Source organism: Pieris napi, chromosome 12 (assembly GCF_905475465.1).
Source record: "Pieris napi chromosome 12, ilPieNapi1.2, whole genome shotgun sequence".
Lineage (NCBI taxonomy): Eukaryota > Metazoa > Arthropoda > Insecta > Lepidoptera > Pieridae > Pieris > Pieris napi.
This window is the reverse complement of record NC_062245.1, coordinates 7,047,659-7,066,422: the sequence shown is the minus strand read 5'-3', so window position 1 is coordinate 7,066,422 and position 18,764 is coordinate 7,047,659. Positions and strand designations below refer to the sequence as shown.

The window sequence follows — 18,764 nt, the reverse complement described above, 5'->3', positions numbered from 1 at the left end:
TTTTAAGTTAGATCAAACTGCACACGATGTGCAAATTTGATTTAAATCAGTTAAGTAGTTTAGTAGTCCATAGCGGACAAACAACGTGACGCGTAATTTATATATATTAAGATTATCCAACTAGGGCTGATGATGACAACGATTATAATTTTATTACTTAAGTTTATTATTTAAAGTGCAAACATTTCCCTAAATATTATATAATTTATTACCCTCCATTTAGATAGAAACAAATAAAAATTGAATAAAGATACTGTTTTATCTTGATAAAAATATTATATATTTCCTGCAATTTCTTTCAACACACAAACGGTCTGATCACAATGTCCTATAAATTATTTATTTTCGTGGTATGGTAAGTAACATTTAAAATGTTAATTGTTTCTGCAAACAAATATATTAAAAAGATAATTTTTTTGAGAAAATATCTCAGAACCTACGTTTTTTTAAGTAAATTAATAGGATTTCTTATTAAGGTGCTTACAATTTCATACATACATATTTATTTATTTATAGATTTATAAATTGAATGATAAAGTTGTTCACTAAAATTATAATCGAGCAATATTACAGAAATACATTATTAGTGTATTTACAACGCGTTTTTAACATTCCAGTATTTTTACTACCAGTGGATCATCAGTACGATATGATAAACAAACGCAAAATTTGAGAACATTCCCAAGTGACTTCTTTTTCGGAACTGCAACTTCGGCTTATCAAATTGAGGGAGCCTGGAATGAAGGAGGTAGGTTTAATTAAGTGTATCAAAATCTTTTTATAGACCTTACCTTATTTATAAACGTACTAATAAGTCTTAAATAGCTGCTGAATGTTTTGTCCTGATGGCTGATGCCAATTTAAAAATAAATTATCTTGACACAACATTCGTTACCTAAATCACATACGGTTTTCTGTATTTTTTTTTATATTAATCCTAAAAATAGATTAAGTTTATCCACACGCTAATTACCTTGCAGAACTGTACTTAAATTAGCGTCGTTAAATAAAAAAATCACCGAAAAATTAAGAAAGTTTAATTTTTTTAATTCAGGTAAAGGATGGTCAATGTGGGATCACTTGGTAAGAACAGACCCTGATCACATTAGAGACGGCACCAACGGGGATGTTGCAGCCAACTCATACCATTTTTATAAGAAGGACGTTGAAATCCTCAAAGAATTGGGTGTATCCGTTTACAGATTTTCGATAGCTTGGCCTAGAATATTACCTTACGGCCGTGCAGATTATGTTAACCCTGAAGGAGTAGCATATTACAATAACTTAATAAACGAACTCCTGGCAAATGATATCACCCCATTCGTGACAATATACCATTGGGATCTACCGCAGAACCTGAACGAGCAGGGTGGTTGGTTGACTGCGGAAATAGCTGACTGGTTTGGAGATTACTCCAGGGTTTTATTTGAAAACTTTGGAGACAGGGTGAAGCATTGGATCACGATTAACGAACCCTACATCCATTGTAGCTTCGGTTACGCATCTGGGTCTCACGCGCCAAGAATCAGGTCTCCAGGGGTTGGTTTCTACGAATGTGGACGAAATATCATTCTAGCAAATGCGAAAGCTTGGCACATATATGATAAGGAGTTTAGAGCTACCCAAGGAGGAGTGATAGGTATAACATTGGACTCCACAATGGCTATGCCGGGTTCTAATTCTCCTGATGATATTCAAGCTGCAGCTGATTATATGAGTTTCTATGTACGTTTTTATTTTTCCTTCACTTATTAATTACCTACTGAATATCTAATGACATTACGTACCACTCCATAGTTTTTTTTAAATATTAGGTATTTATAGGTGAAGTCCAACATTAAAGCTAAATAAACTAAATGCGCTTAACTCTTCTAATTTGACAGATAAATTGGGTTTTAATTTTTTAGCTCGGACAATACGCAGACCCAATATTTTCCGCGACAGGCAATTACCCACAAAGAATGATCGATTTAGTCACAGAAGCAAGCAGACAACAAGGGCTAAATGAATCTCGATTAGTACCATTCACTCAGGAGGAGGCTAACAATAATAAGGGAACTTCAGACTTTTTCGGACTAAACCATTATTCCAGTACCTATGTGTATAGGTAATTTATTCTTTAAGAAAATTTGTTCATGATTAACATTGGCGTGTTACTTATTAAAAACATTGCTAGTATATTTGATACAATAGAATCTATTGAACTTATTCGTAGCATTGGGCAAATCATGATGTGCTGTCCATCTCACAAAATGATTGTCTTTTGTAGTGGGTTTTTTTTTATATGATAGGGGGCAAACGATTCTACGGTAGCAGGGTAGTCATCGCAGCCCATGGACACCCATTATAGAAGGTGCGTTGCCGGCCTTTGATGGGGGAATATATCCGTCGTCGGAAATATTGTAAATAATAAACAATGAAATTGTTTGGCCAGATGAATTAATAGGTTAATAGTTAGGTTAGGTTAGAAAGTTTGGTTAGAAATAATATACCAGCTATGTATCGCCACTTTCTGATATGGTCAAACATTCGTTATTAAATATAAAAATACATTGCGCCGGAATTCTTTTGTTTTTAAAACATCATAAGGACAGTCAATTAAAATAAAATTTAGTTTCAGTTTTGAAGATAATGTGGCCATACAAATAGACAAAAATGCAAAACTTTTCGTTTCATTAAACTTTTCTAATCGCCATTCTACTCGATTATTATGTATACCTCAATACAATTATTAACTACAGGAATTCTTCTGTAACTGGAATTTATACGGAACCTTCTTTTAATGGTGATCTCCAAGTAGGAACCTTCCCTGATCCCAATTGGTACAAAAACCCGGCTGGTTGGACATATGTAAGTATTCTTAATGAATATGTTATAGTAATGTATTGTTCTAAACTTACATAACAAACATGCATCCCAGACTCCTGATGTAATGAGAGCTTTTACTAAATAGTTCAGGAGTCTGTGAGACTTCCCAATTATATGTACTGTAGCAATATAAAGACATATTGTTTGTTTTTTTATAGAATCAATCCCTTTGTCAAAACCAAAGTCTAATTAACATTAAATAACACTATTTACCCAATTAATAGGTTTAAATGTAGCTAATTGTTACTTTACTCAAATTCTACGTATAAGTGTTTTCCAGATAAAATATAAGAATCTATTAAATTCAAAGAATTGTTATTTCAGAGATACGGCCAAGGATTACGCAAACTGTTAGGATATATTAAGGACACATACAATAACCCTACGGTCTATATTACGGAGAATGGTTTCGGGACAGCTACTGAGCGGAATGACACTGATAGAGCCGATTATTATAGAGAATATTTAAATGGTGTACTCGACGCTATTGATGATGGCGTCAATGTGAAAGGTTACTGTGCCTGGAGTCTTATTGATAACTTCGAATGGGCGGTTGGCTACAGGTAACTATCGTACTAGAGGTACATTAACAGTGGTGCAGGGAGGGACAGCGAATTCAATTGCGTTACGTAGGACGAATACCTTTGTTTTACAGTGTTTTTTATTAGTAGGTGAAGAACTATGATACTCAAGTTGCAAGTAATCCATATTTCATGTAGCCCCCCTCGCCTATTTTGACCAAAGGCTAGCGTCGCTCTTATTAATAGGGACATGAGTTGAAAGTGTACATTAACGAATTGATAAATTGAATCAATTATTTACTTTCATCATCAAATCTTATAATACTAGTAAAAAAAATTATTGATTAAATTTATATGACCCGAAACAAATACATATTAAGATTATTGGACTTCACAAGGATAGATAAAAACTTATATACACAAATATCAGGGTTAATTTATTCTAATTATTCGAACAATATTTCGCTGATAACAGCTTTCATCCATTTCAGCGTACGTTTTGGGCTTTATGAAGTCGACCAGAATGATCCAGAGAAGACAAGGAAACCCAAGTACTCGGCACTTGTTTACAAAGAGATCGTTCGCACAAGAAGTGTAGATCCATCATACAATCCAGACCTTCCGACAGATGCGTCAATAGATATAAAAAGTTCATTCCTATTTGTATTAGCCGTAGCAGTTTTTAATATTATTTGATAATTAAATTATAATGTGCAAAAACTATGTTTGGCAAGTGCTATATTAGTAAAAAAATATGGTACAAAATCTGATACCATAATAAATTAGTTTTATGTTCTTTTTCATTTTTTTAATTGACCCAAAAATATTTAAATATGACCCATTTACTGAGGCCATTTAACCAAAATTTGTATTATATGCATATTGAATATATTTTCCTATGTATATTAGAGAATCTGGTATTCATTTAGTTATAACAAGTAATTATAAATTATTATTATTATTATACATTCGGTTTAAAATATCTTCAATTTATGTATTTTGGAGCTGAATTATGTAAATATTTAAGCAGAATCTTGTTTTTGAAAGTGGCACAATAAAAGGTGTTTTAAAAAATATGAGATTTATTTTACATTATGAAAATTGTTGCGAGCTGGAGGATCGATAGAAAACGCCGTAGATCTCTTCAAGGGTTTATTTTTAAATAAATCTACGAGAAATTTGTTTACACTAAAAACCACAAATTACGCACTATACACTAATTAACACACACAATATACTGTCATTAGTTACTTCAATTATGCGCAATTCACACAGTACTTTATCACTTGTCTTCACTATTCGCACTATATCACTTCGGTGTTAGTCTATTGGTATCGCACTGAAACTGAATTAATTGGTCGCGTTTCGGTTCGCTTATATATCCCTGAGAATAATCTTGAACAATATATATACGAGAACTCTCTAGTCAGTTTATTGGCACTGAATAGCGGTTGCACAATGCACAATTCAATTCGGTCTAAAAATGTTTTTCGTCAAAGGTGTATGACGGGTCCTGAAAACGCCTAAAAATGAGTTTCCTGAAAACTGTACCACTGGACTACACATGTTCTAAAACTGCCTGTTTCAGCCTCCTGAAAACGATGGTAACATTATGCAAATTACAATTTTCTACAATGTGATAAAGACTCTCCTGAAACAGCCATAAATCAAACATTTCAGCCTAGGTTCTGAAATCGTCTATAACTTGTGGAAAAATCGAGAAACATTTCAGTCAACCCGTCTTCACAATAATATTTTATGTCAACAAGTGTAAAAAATAATAAAAACCATTGTTTGTATTTTAAATTTCACTAATCACATCACATTCTAAGTCAAACACATAAAAATAAATTGTTTAGTAATAAAATAGTAATTGCTATGAGATTATAATCCTAATCATTCCTTATCACAAATTTATCTTGTATTGAAAATAATTCTGACGTATCACTACTGGAAGGTGAATCAAGATCTGACGAATCTGAGGAATCGCTACTAGATGATGAACTATCGCTATAAAATATTGCATTTCCCTTTGATTTAGGTAATAGAGACATTGAGGCCATTTTTAAAGCAATTTCATTCTCTGTGGCTTGTATTTCCTCTTGACATACCATTTTTGCAGCTTCCTCTAATTCATCTAATTCTAAAGACAAATCTGCTTTACTTATTTCAATATTGGCTAAATTATGACACAGTTCTATTAGTTCTACAGACCTACACTTTTGTATAAATATTAAATACGTATGTTTATGTTTCATTAATGTACAACTGATTAAGGATGTACCTAGCATCATTACTTGTATAAACATAGGTTATTTAAAATAATTATTTTCTATATGTCCAACAGATACTTTTTTTGAATACTTTTTTGTTTCTCACGCATTTGCACATCGCGATCAACATCGCGTCGCCGTCCCGCCCCACCCGCTGTTTGACCAAACCTTTAGCAAAACAATTTGAACGAAAATTGGACTGTGGATATTTCGGCGCTATTCATTAAAATACTGTAGGCATGTACTTACCTGGTAAGCGCGACAACATCGCATCATTCAATATACTAACTCTTAACATTATATTAACATAGCAATATTAATATATAACAACACTCATAACTGGCCAAGTTTGACAAGGTACTAAATTTAACAAAATACCACTACATGAAAATGTTGCGACTTCCGTTACGCTTAGTCTCAACCGACGGTAAAATCTCTTACAAGATAAGAGCTGTATAATAAATTGGTGGTTGTTAAATTAATTGGAATACAAATAATGGAATACAAAGAAAAGTAAAATTATTTACAAGTCTGTTTTTAAAGATAATCTGTATTATCAAGCATCTACTATGTGGTAAAATCCTTTATTTAAGCCGAAAATAATTATCTTTTATTAACCAATAAATATAAATTGATGTCTAGTAAATTGGTGCTTAATGTCATTATGGTCTAGACTCTAGATAATATTGCGATATTATGTAAATGAAAATTTTGAATGTTTCTCATCTGAAAGATATACCTACCACCTACTATTATTTTTAGACCCTTATATTAAACGAAGGAAAAGTGATTTGCAAATATATAATTAAATTTAGGTGCACTTCTATGAATTTCATTACTTAGGAATATTTTATCGTAGAATCAAGATGTACCTATTGATTTTACGGTAAGGTAGAGCTAAGCGTGTGTATAGGAAGACATTTATATTCATATTATCAAACTAGGGCTAAAACTGTTGACAAATAAGCATTCCAATAACGAGACTTAAATTATTTTATTATTTAAATTGCAAACAAATCCCTAAATATTATATAATTTACTACCCTCCATTTAGATAGAAACAAATAAATATTGAACCAAGATACTGTTTTATCTTGATAAAAATATTATATATTTACTGCATTTTTTTTCAACACACAAATGTTCTGATTACAATGTTCTACGAATTATTTATTTTGGTGATATGGTAAGTAACATTTAAAATGCTATTTGTTTCTGCAAAAAATATAATAATACAAAATCTATTTAAAAAAGATCTAATAAACTACTTTCTAAATGAATACGATTTATTCTTAAGGTGCTCACAATTTTATAAGTACTTATTAGTGTATTTACAACTGGTTTTTAAAATTCCAGTATTTTTACTACTAGTGGATCATCAGTACAATATGATAAACAAACACAAAATTTGAGAACATTCCCAAGTGACTTCTTTTTCGGAACTGCAACTTCGGCTTATCAAATTGAGGGAGCCTGGAATGAAGGAGGTAGGTTTAATTAAGTGTATCAAAATCTTTTTATAGACCTTACCTTATTTATAAACGTACTAATAAGTCTTAAATAGCCGCTGAATGTTTTGTCCTGATCATGCCAATTTAACATTAACTAAATCAGGCTTACAGTACGTTTAAGGTTTTCTGTATTTTTTATAATAATCCTAAAAATATATTTAGGCTATCGAACCTTCCAGAACTGTACTAGAATTAGCGTTGGTAAATAAACAAAACACAGAAATATAAAATAAATATTTAAATTTGTTTAATTCAGGAAAAGGATGGTCAATGTGGGATCACTTAGTAAGAACAGACCCTGGTCACATTAAGGACGGTACCAACGGGGATGTTGCAGCCAACTCATACCACTTTTTTAAGAAGGACATTGAAATCCTCAAAGAATTGGGTGTATCCGTTTACAGATTTTCGATAGCATGGACTAGAATATTACCTTACGGCCGTGCAGACTATGTTAACCCTGAAGGAGTATCATATTACAATGATTTAATAAACGAACTACTGGCAAATGATATCACCCCATTCGTGACAATATACCATTGGGATCTGCCGCAGAACCTGAACGAGCAGGGTGGTTGGTTGACTGCGGAAATAGCTGATTGGTTTGGAGATTACTCCAGGGTTTTATTTGAAAACTTTGGAGACAGGGTAAAGCATTGGATCACGATTAACGAACCCTACATCCATTGTAGCTTTGGTTACGCATCTGGATCTCACGCGCCAAGAATCAGGTCTCCAGGGATTGGTTTCTACGAATGTGGACGAAATATCATTCTAGCAAATGCGAAAGCTTGGCACATATATGATAAGGAGTTTAGAGCAACCCAAGGAGGAGTGATAGGTATAACATTGGACTCTGAAATGGCTATGCCGGGTTCTAATTCTCCTGATGATATTCAAGGTACCGCTGATTATATGAGTTTCTATGTAAGTTTTTATTTCTTCTTCAATTATTAATTACCTACTAAATATCTAATGACATTACATACCACTCCATATTTTTTTTCATATATTATTTATAGGTGAAGTCCAACATTAAACCTAAATAAACTAAATGCTCTGAACTTTGCCAGTTTGACAGATAAAATGGGTTTGAATCCGGTAAAGACATCTTTAACTGTTTGTAGCTCGGACAATACGCAGACCCAATATTTTCCGCGACAGGCAATTACCCACAAAGAATGATCGATTTAGTCGCAGAAGCAAGCAGACGACAAGGGCTAAATGAATCTCGATTAGTACCATTCACTCAGGAGGAGGCTAACAATAATAAGGGAACTTCAGACTTTTTCGGACTAAACCATTATTCCAGTACCTATGTGTATAGGTAATTTATTCTTTAAGAAAATTTGTTCATAATTAACATTGGCGTGGTACATATTTAAAAAAATCGCCAGTATATTTGTTAAAATAGAATCTATTAAACTTATTCGTAGCATTGGGCAGATCATGATGTGCTATCCATCTCACAAAATGATAGTCTTTCGTACCTAGTAGGTTTTTTCTTATATGATAGGGGCAAACGATTCTACGGAACGCAAAAAAGGGCAGTCATCGCAGCCCATGGACACCCATGATAGTAGGTGCGTTGCCGGCCTTTGACGGAGGAATATATCCGCCGTCGGAAATATTGTAAATAATAAATAATGAAATTGTTTGGCCAGATGAATTAATAGGTTAATAGTTAGGTTAGGTTAGAAAGTTTGGTTAGAAATAATATACCACTTTCTGATATGGTCAAACATTCGTTATTAAATATAAAAATACATTGCGCCGGAATCCTTTTGTTTTTAAAACATCATAAGGACAGTCATTTAAAATAAAATTTAGTTTCAGTTTTAAAGATAACGTGGCCATACACATAGACAAAAATGCAAAACTTTTCGTTTCATTAAACTTTTCTAATCGCCATTCTACTCGATTTTTATGTACTTATACCTTAATACAATTATTAACTACAGGAATTCTTCTGTAACTGGAATATATACGGAACCTTCTTTTACTGATGACCTCCAAGTAGGAACCTTCCCCGATCCCAATTGGTATATTAACCCGGCTGGATGGACATATGTAAGTATTCTTAATGAATACGTAATTTTTTTTTATTGTTCTAAACTTAGATTACATAACAAACATGGAACCCACACTCCTGATGTAATGAGAGCTTTTACTAAATAGTTCAGGAGTCTGTGAGACTTCCCAATTATATGTACTATGTAGCAATATAAAGACATATTGATTGATTTTTTTATAGAATCAATCCTTTTGTCAAAACCAAAAACTAATTAACATTAAATAACCCTATTTACCCAATTAATAGGTTTAAATGTAGCTAATTGTTACTTTAATCAACTTCTACGTATAAGTGTTTTCCAGATAAAATACAAGAATCTATTAAATTCAAAGAATCGTTATTTCAGAGATACGGCCAAGGATTACGCAAACTGTTAGGATATATTAAGGACACATACAACAACCCTACGGTGTATATTACAGAGAATGGTTTCGGGACAGCAACTGAGCGGAATGACACTGATAGAGCTGATTATTATAGAGAATATTTAAATGGTGTACTCGACGCTATTGATGATGGCGTTAATGTCAAGGGTTACTGTGCCTGGAGCCTTATTGATAACTTCGAATGGGAGGTTGGCTACAGGTGACTATGGTACTAGAGGTACATTAATAGGAGTGCGGGGAGGGACAGCAGAGATTCAATTGCGTTACGTAGGACTAATACCTTTGTTTTAAAGTGTTTTTTATTAGTAGGTGAAGAACTATGATACTCAAGTTGCAAGTAATCCATACTTCATGTAGCCCCCCTCGCCTATTTTGACCAAAGGCTAGCGACGCTCTTATTAATAGGGACTTGAGTTGAAAGTGTACATTAACGAATTGATAAACTGAATCAATTATTACTTTCGTCATTAAATCTTATAGTACCAGTCAAAAAAAATTATTGATTCAATTTATATGACCCGAAACAAATATATATTAAGATTATTGGACTTCACAAGGATAGAAGAAGGATAAAAACTTATATAAGTACACAAATATCAGGGTTAATTTATTCTAATTTATAAGCGTACGATGTCGATCTGACCACCGCCGCTATTCTTGAAATGAAACTCGGAGTGGAATTATAAATGTTATGTTTATTGGCCGAACGTTAGTGATGGTGATACAAAATAATGCGGAGCGAGCTTATAACTAACGTCCGTCCGGCACGGCTGCGTAAATCTATCTGACTATACAAAATTAAAACTTAAAACTAATTCTAAAATAACACGCTGGTTAAAGGGACCGACGCTACCTGCGCACCCGCCGACCGTTTCCAAGAATAACATCTGGCTTGCAGCTTCGGTCGGCGGCTTTATAAACTGTATTATTCGTTGTCCGTAACAGTCTCCCCTCAGCGAAACCTTCCTATGACGTGAAGCTTTCCGTAGGTAGGACAACGATGCGCGTCACTGGTCGTCTCAGCTTATGAAGTTTCGTTTCCACTTCTACTGATCGGGTTTCTCCATCAGGCCCTCTATGCGTTTTCGTAACAATTCCCCGCGGCCAAACATTGCGCGGCAGCAAGGGATCCATAATGATGACCACATCGCCGATCTTTACAGGGCTTTTCATTCTTGGCGTGTGTCCCCGGGCGTTTAAAGTAGGAAGATATTCCTTAACCCATCTTCGCCAGAATTCATCGGCTAATGCTTGCGCCGTCTTCCACGTTCTTTTAGTAACGTGTGGTGAGGTGCCTAATATAGGCATTGTGTCTGGAGCTCCAAGCAGAAAATGATTTGGAGTTAAAGCCTCTGGGTCGTCCGGATTTACTGGAACGTGCGTTAGTGGCCTTGCGTTCACACTGTACTCTATTTCAGTCATAAGCGTGCTGAAAGTTTCCTCCTTAGGGTACTTCTCTGTCAAGACGATTCTAATGGCGTCTTTTATTGTTCTTATTAAGCGTTCCCATGCACCGCCTTGATGCGGGGCTCCTGGAGCAATGTATCGCCATTCTGTCCGTTGAACTAGACATAAATTCTCGATCTCTGGAGTCCATTTTTCCATCGCTTTCCTCAGTTCTAAGTCTGCGCCTTTGAAGTTGGTCGCATTATCAGAATATATAATTTGCGGCCAACCTCGTCGCGCCGCCATTCTTCTTAGTGCCATCAGAGCCGAGTCCGTAGAAAGCGATGCAACTATCTCAATATGTACAGCTCTTGTACTTAGACACGTAAATATTGCTCCCCATCGCTTTTCATGACGGCGTCCTATCGTTACACAAATTGGGCCGAAATAGTCCATTCCACAATTTGTAAATGGTCGAATATGAGCTTCGGTTCGAACTCTAGGTAGTAAGCCAAAGTTAGGTTTTGTTGGCGCCTTTTTTCGAAGCACACACAATATACAGCTACGGGCGATACTACGCACCGTAGGCCGAAGTCGCAGTATACAATATTTCTGTCGAAGATCGTTCACGACGCGTTCGTTGTTAGTGTGCAGCGCCCTTCTATGCTCTTTCATAACGATCAACTTTGTAAACTTATGACGCCCATCTAATAGAATGGGATTTCTCGTCTCCTCTGCTATCGGTGTTTGTAACCGCCCACGTACACGCAGTAATCCATATTCATCGAGAAAAGGGTCGTATTTAGCCAAACGACTTGTTTTCTTGATTGGCTTCCCCTTCTTCAAGGTGTCGATTTCGTCTTGGAAGCTTTGATTCTGCGCCTCGCGTACCCATGCCAGTTCCGCATCTTTTAAGTCGCTTACGCTTAATCGGGTACTGCGATCCTTAAGCTTGCGTATAAATAGTTGGACGTAAGCTGTGGCTCTAATCAGCCGTTCATACTGCGAGAATCTCTCTATATCTGGTAGATCGTTTCTGTTGGCTCTCCTTTCGATTACGGTCAAAGTCAGCACTTGTGGCTCGCAGCTTTCTTTTGGCCATGTTTCTTCAGGCCCGTAAAGGAGCGCTGGTCCCACAAACCACCGGTCGTTGTCGGTTTTATGGTCCAACGTTATTCTTGTAGCATCATCCGCTACATTTTCCCTAGTTGGAACCCAACGCCATTGACTAGCATCCGTTGTTTCAGTGATTTCAGTCAATCTATGTGCTACAAAAGGTGGGTGCCTTGCTTTATCATTTCTGATCCACTGTAATACCGTCGTTGAATCCGTCCATAGCACGATCTTGTTTGGTTCAATTCTGTGACCTTCTCTAATGGCCACAGCTAATCTCGCTCCGATAAGGGCTGCCTGTAGTTCTAGCCGCGGTATACTCTGTGACTTAATAGGTGCCACCCGTGCTTTTGCTGTGATGAGTCTGACGTCAATTACATCGGTTCCAATTCGGCAATATGCCACGCTCGCATGTGCTTGTTCAGATGCGTCACAGAATACATGCAATTGTAGCTCAGCTCCCCTCGTGTAATTATACCATCTAGGTATCTTCAGTGTTTTTACATTTTCTAACTGACACAACCATTGTTTAAACTCCGAAGCTTGGTCAGTAGGAATTTCTTCATCCCATCCTGTCTTCAATCTCCATAACTGTTGTAGAATTATTTTCGCCGTTACGGTATAATAACTTATTAACCCTAACGGATCAAAAACTGACATAACGGCTCCTAAAGCTTCTCTTTTAGTCGGTTGCCTAATTCCCTGCTTCACTTCTTGAGGAACTCTGTGGAGGCTTGTGTTAAAGGAAAGTACATCTTCTGCGGCCTCCCATATTATTCCTAATGTCTTCTCATAATACAAGGGTGTGGTTCCCAACTCTTTGGGGCTTGTAGAGCGAAGCTCAGTAGGCGTAGCTTCCACTATCCTTTGTGAGTTTGAATTCCATCCAGCCAATGTAAACCCGGCATAGCTATGAACTTCAATCACTTCTTGCATTGTTTTTATGGCTTCGTCTTCGGTATCAAAGCTATCTACGTAGTCATCCATATAATGATTTTTTGTAATAGCATTATAAGCGTTTGGATGTGTAGTACGGTAGCACGAAGCGTTGTAATCCCTTACGCTGTGTGCTAGAAATGGCGAGCTCTTAGCGCCAAATATCAATGAAGTCATTACGTATTCTTTTGGGGGCTTATCTCGATTTTCACCCCGCCATAGAAACTTTTGAGCAACTTGATCGTCTTCGTTCACTTTAATCTGCAGGAACATTTCTCTAATGTCGGCTGTTGTCGCGTATTTTCTCTCGCGAAACATAAATAATATACCAGGCAATGATTGCAATAAGTCTGGCCCATCTAGCAGCTCATCGTTCAAGCATACTTCATTTGATCTTGCCGCTGCATCAAATACTAGACGAACTTTACCCGGTTTATTAGGGTTGGTTACAGCAAAATGAGGTAAGTACCACTCTTTTGATGTCAATATTCTGGTTCCTTCAACAGGGCGGGCGTAATTCTTCTCCAACAGATTATTTATTTGTTTTGTATATGACTGTTTAAACTCGTACGACTGATCCATTTTCCGTTCAATGCTTTTAAGCCGCTTAAATGCCATATTATAGCTTTCTGGGAATTTCGTGTTATCAGTCTTCCACGGCAATCCCAGGTAGTAACGCCTTTCCCGTTTCTCTATTGTTTTGTTGAACAATTGAACTGCACGTGCGTCGGCACTTGTTAACCTTTTTTTATTATTTATACCCAAGGCATCTATTGCAAAACTTTGTTTTAATATCGCCTCTAGACGCTCATCTGTTGTTTCTGTCGTCTTCAAACGTCGATTTCTGCCGCCTTTTTTATGCAGTGTAAAACACGTTCGTTGTCTTCTATTAAACTTCGTATAGGTGCTGTACCATGTAAAATCCAGCCTAATCGTGTTAAAGATGCAGCCGGTTCATTTTTCTTCCCACTGTATACTTTTCTGGAAACGATGAGATGCCAATTGTCTGCTCCAATTAACAATTGTGGTTTAGCTTCGCCAATCATTTGTTGGAGTGGTAACTTAACTAAGTGTTTGTAGCGCAAATTATCCGCGCTAATTCTTTGGCTACCAATATCGAAATCACGCATCGTTCGCGCTTTCAAAGTGTAATTAGCCCCTCCGTCGTAGCGACTGATGTCAATTTTGACGTGTTGGCTCTCAAAATCTTTTGTTTGAGAACTAACTCCTTGAATTTTTAGCGGCTTGCTTGGCCCGCTCACACCTAATTCGTGGGCTAACTTTTCCGCGATAATTGTAATAGTCGAACCTTCGTCCAGTAGGGCATGAGTTTTTACGATCTTTCCATTTCGGCCTCTCACAGTTACGGGACATACTTTCAGTAAGACGGCTTGACATTCATCCTTTGCAGTCACAGAGGTCGACATAACAACTTCAGCCTCTGAGTTAGATGTTGATGGTTGCACCAACAATGGTTGTTGTTGTGGTTTGTGTTCTACCCAATGCAACAACTTATGGTGAGCTTTTTCACACCCATCAATACCACATCGCTTTTTCCTGCACTGTGATCGTCGGTGATATTCTTCTAGGCACAAAAAACATGCCTTCGTTTCTCTCAATCTATCCCATCGTTGATTTAGATTCATTTTCAAAAACTCTTCACAATGAGTTGCATGATGGTTGCCGTTACAGCATAGGCATCTGAGTTTCTTCTGTGTTGAGTAAACGCGCTCATTCGTTTTTGATCTAGGTTTACTTGTACCTAGCGATGTCGCTGTTTCTATCTTACGGCTATAGTTGAAAGTGAGTTGTAAGCTCGCTTCTTCTAAGAGGTATTTTGAGAGCGTAATGAGAATTGGTTCTTTCTCATTACTATTAGCCTTACCGTAGTCCGTCCATCTAGCCTGATAGTGCAGGTTAAGTTTAGACACTATTTCTCGGATTAAGGCACCGTTACTCGTGTAGCTACGATCGTTTACACTTTTCAATAGCCACGCGATGTTTTGCACTTTTATTGCAAACTGGTTAAATTCAACCGCTGTATATCCCGGTCTGGGTAATCGCTTTATTTCTTCCAGCGCTTTATCAATTATGATCTCCGGTCGGCCATAACACTGATCTAGTGCATTCATAATAAGCTCGGGATCGCAAGCAGTACTCAATAATACGGCGACTGTTTCTTTAGCGGCTCCCGTAAGACATGTGCGTAATCTTGCCATGTTTTCCGCTTTAGAGTATTTGTAGAGCTTCGTGGAGTCTTCATAAGCAACTTTAAAGTAGAGCCAGTCGCAGACATTCCCGTTAAACTGCGGCAGATCTTGAGCATGTCGTACAGGGGGTCTGTTTGTAGCAATTTTTTCAAAGGCTCCGATGAGCCGTTCCATCCCTTGATCATGGGATCGCGTTCTCGGCACGGAGGCCTCTTCGATAGGTGATATGGGCCGTTCTTTTTCCCACGACACATTGTATTTCAATGGCTCCACGCGTTCTGGGAGCGCTGTGTCTTCTTCCCTATCACCTTGAGATAGATTATTCACGCCGCTATGACTTCTTAGCCATCTATCTACCATAGCAGCGGAGTTGTTTCCGTTCCGCTGTTCTGGCAAGCATTCGACGATACTCTCTTCGTCGTCTGCTCTGGGTAAGTCAACAGCGATTTGCTTCTTTAACAATTTCATTTCAAGCTCCATCTCTTGTTCCATCTCCTGCTTCTTTAATTCGAACTTTTTTCTTAAATGTTCTTTTTCTAATGCGACCAAGCGTTTTTGGACTTCATATTCAGCTTGCCTTACACGGGATGCTTTCGACCTCATCGTATTTCTAGAGGTCTGTGATGCTGAACCCACAGGTAACAACTTTGAATCAACGGCTTCATTCCTCCGTATTGATTCAACTGACTCCCTGTCGTGTGTAATATCGGCTAGTCTTCGTTGTAGTACTTTCGATGGTGATTCTAACGGCATGTATTCTGTCCGTACATCTTCATCGATTTCTTCTGCCCTCCTAGCTTGTCGGCTTCTTGTGTTCATTTTGAAGTCGATTGTGTTCTTCGCTTCCATGAACTGGTGGATAATGCTTTCCTTCAGTGACCCACAGCAGCAATACGTCGATGCGGCGAGTCACTTTGTACAGGCGATGAAGTCAACCCTCTGCACGTACTCCTGGGATCGCAGGTAGTACTGCCGATGAAAATCTTCCTGGGATCGCAGGTAAAATCTTCCTTCTTCTCGGCGTCGATGCGTAGAGTATTATTCTTCTGGTTATCCGGCTTCTCGAAGGACCAAACTATAAGCGTACGATGTCGATCTGACCACCGCCGCTATTCTTGAAATGAAACTCGGAGTGGAATTATAAATGTTATGTTTATTGGCCGAACGTTAGTGATGGTGATACAAAATAATGCGGAGCGAGCTTATAACTAACGTCCGTCCGGCACGGCTGCGTAAATCTATCTGACTATACAAAATTAAAACTTAAAACTAATTCTAAAATAACACGCTGGTTAAAGGGACCGACGCTACCTGCGCACCCGCCGACCGTTTCCAAGAATAACATCTGGCTTGCAGCTTCGGTCGGCGGCTTTATAAACTGTATTATTCGTTGTCCGTAACAAATTATTCAAAAAATATTTCGCTGATAACAGCTTTCATCCATTTCAGCGTACGTTTTGGGCTTTATGAAATCGACCAGAATGATCCAGAGAAGACAAGGAAACCCAAATACTCGGCACTTGTTTACAAAGAGATCGTTCGCACAAGAACTGTAGATCCATCATACAACCCAGACCTTGCGACAGATGCGTCAATAGCTGATATAAAAAGTTAATTCCTATTAATAATTAGTTGTGGCAGATTTGAATATTATTTGGTAATTAAATTATAATGTGCAAAAACTATGTTTGGAAAGTGCTATATTAGTTTAAAAAATATGGTACAAAATATGGCACCATAATAAATTAGCTTTATGTTCTTTGGCAATTTTTTTAATTGACCCAAAAACATTAACTGAGGCCAACAAATATCTACAATTTATGTATTTTGAAGCTGAATTATGTAAATATTTAAGCAGAAACTTGTTTTTTGAAATTGACACAATAAAAGGAGATTTAAACAATTCGAGCTTTATTTTATATTGAAAAATATTTTACGTCATTTAAATTAACATTTTGAAATCTATACAGTAGACACATGTATAAAAAATTGTATTTTAAATTTCATTCATCACATCACACTCTAAGTCAAACACATAAAAATACATTGTTTAGTAGAAAAATAGTAATTGCTATAAGATTATAATGCTAATCAGTCCTTATCACAAATTTATCTTGTATTGACAATAATTCTGATGGATCACTACTGGAAGATGAATCATCATCAGAATCAAGATCTGACGAATCTGAGGAATTGCTACTAGATAATGAACTATCGCTATAAAATGCTGCATTTCCCTTTGATTTAGGTAATAGAGAGACATTGCGGCCATTTTTAAAGACATCTCATTCTCTGTGACTTGTGTTTCCTCTAGACAAAGCATTTCTGCAGCTGCCTCTAATTCATCTAATTCTTAAGACAAATCTGCTTTACCTATTACAATATTGGCTAAATTATGACACAGTTCTATTAGTTCTTCAGACCTCCTCTTTTGTAGAAATATTAAATACATACGTAGTCAATAATGTACAACTGATTAAGGAACTGGTTGTTTAAAAAAAATGTGCGTGTACTAGTTAGTGTACACACGTTAGAAGTGAAACTTCTTTATGACCTTATTTTTCGAAAAAATATCTATATGCAACTAACTTTACAGAAATTGGTTAAATAAAGTTTAACAAAAGGCTTTTAATATCACAGACTAGAATACAAATAATACAATTATTTCATTTTACCTTATTACCACTAAGATTATTACAGAATTTCATAAATTGTAATATAATTTTTAGTATCATTGTTATAGTTATTATAAATTTTTGTTATTAATGGTTTAGAATCTCTTCGAATCAACCGTGGTAGGGACGAGAAAAAGACGCGCGTAACGGTCAAATGTGACGCGTAACCGAAACATGTGACGCGTAACCGAAAAATGTTACACTAAATTTTTTTCCAACCCCCAAAAGAAGTTTTACTTCAATAATAAATAATATAAACGTGACGATTTGCTACTAAATTTCTCCGATACGTCGATAAAGAACTTTCATTCCAACGCCGATAAAGAAGTTTCACTTCCAAAAGCAACATGGCGCGTAACCGAAAAATGTGACGCGTAACGAAAAAATGTTACACTAAATTTTTTTCCAACCCCGATAAAGAAGTTTCACTTCAAAAATATTTTCTATTTGTCCGACAGATACTTATTTAGAATACTTTTTTGTTTCTCTACACACGCATTCTCGTTATATAAAATTGAGCAAATAAAGTAAAACCATATTTTTCGTGTTTCAAATAAGAAACAGTGACAGTGTTGTTTTGAGATAATAACTTTAAATTTAGCGGTTATAGCTATGAACAATTCTTGAAACCAAATTTCAAGCTGCACAAATCATTACCTAATTGTACTATTATAACACTTCCAAGAGCTTAGTCCAGGTTTGGGTTTGTAATTTTTATCTTCTCCGTTAAAAAAACTCACTCCCTCAACATTATAATAATGTTACTGTGTTAGTGCTATGTAGCAAAATTAATATATATCACCACTCCCAT

At 36.3% G+C, this 18,764-nt stretch overlaps 1 protein-coding gene across 4 annotated transcripts; it reads left to right on the top strand.

The window, feature by feature from the left end:
• The first annotated feature begins 249 nt into the window (after positions 1–249).
• Positions 250–17,181, top strand: LOC125054520 (myrosinase 1-like). 4 transcript variants are annotated; one of them, XM_047656475.1, is made up of 7 exons: positions 250–355; positions 618–748; positions 1,055–1,725; positions 8,301–8,500; positions 9,135–9,243; positions 9,594–9,832; positions 16,728–17,181. In XM_047656475.1, the coding sequence occupies exons 1-7, from the start codon at positions 324–326 to the stop codon at positions 16,891–16,893; spliced, it is 1,548 nt and encodes a 515-aa protein (XP_047512431.1). In that variant the 5' UTR covers positions 250–323; the 3' UTR covers positions 16,894–17,181. The 4 variants fall into 4 exon arrangements, with proteins under 4 accessions (XP_047512431.1, XP_047512428.1, XP_047512429.1 ...); XM_047656472.1 differs by lacking the exons at positions 8,301–8,500; positions 9,135–9,243; positions 9,594–9,832; positions 16,728–17,181 and adding exons at positions 1,908–2,107; positions 2,742–2,850; positions 3,193–3,431; positions 3,881–4,182; XM_047656473.1 differs by lacking the exons at positions 618–748; positions 1,055–1,725 and adding exons at positions 7,019–7,149; positions 7,430–8,100 and having other exon boundaries at positions 310–355.
• The last annotated feature ends 1,583 nt before the right edge of the window (positions 17,182–18,764 follow it).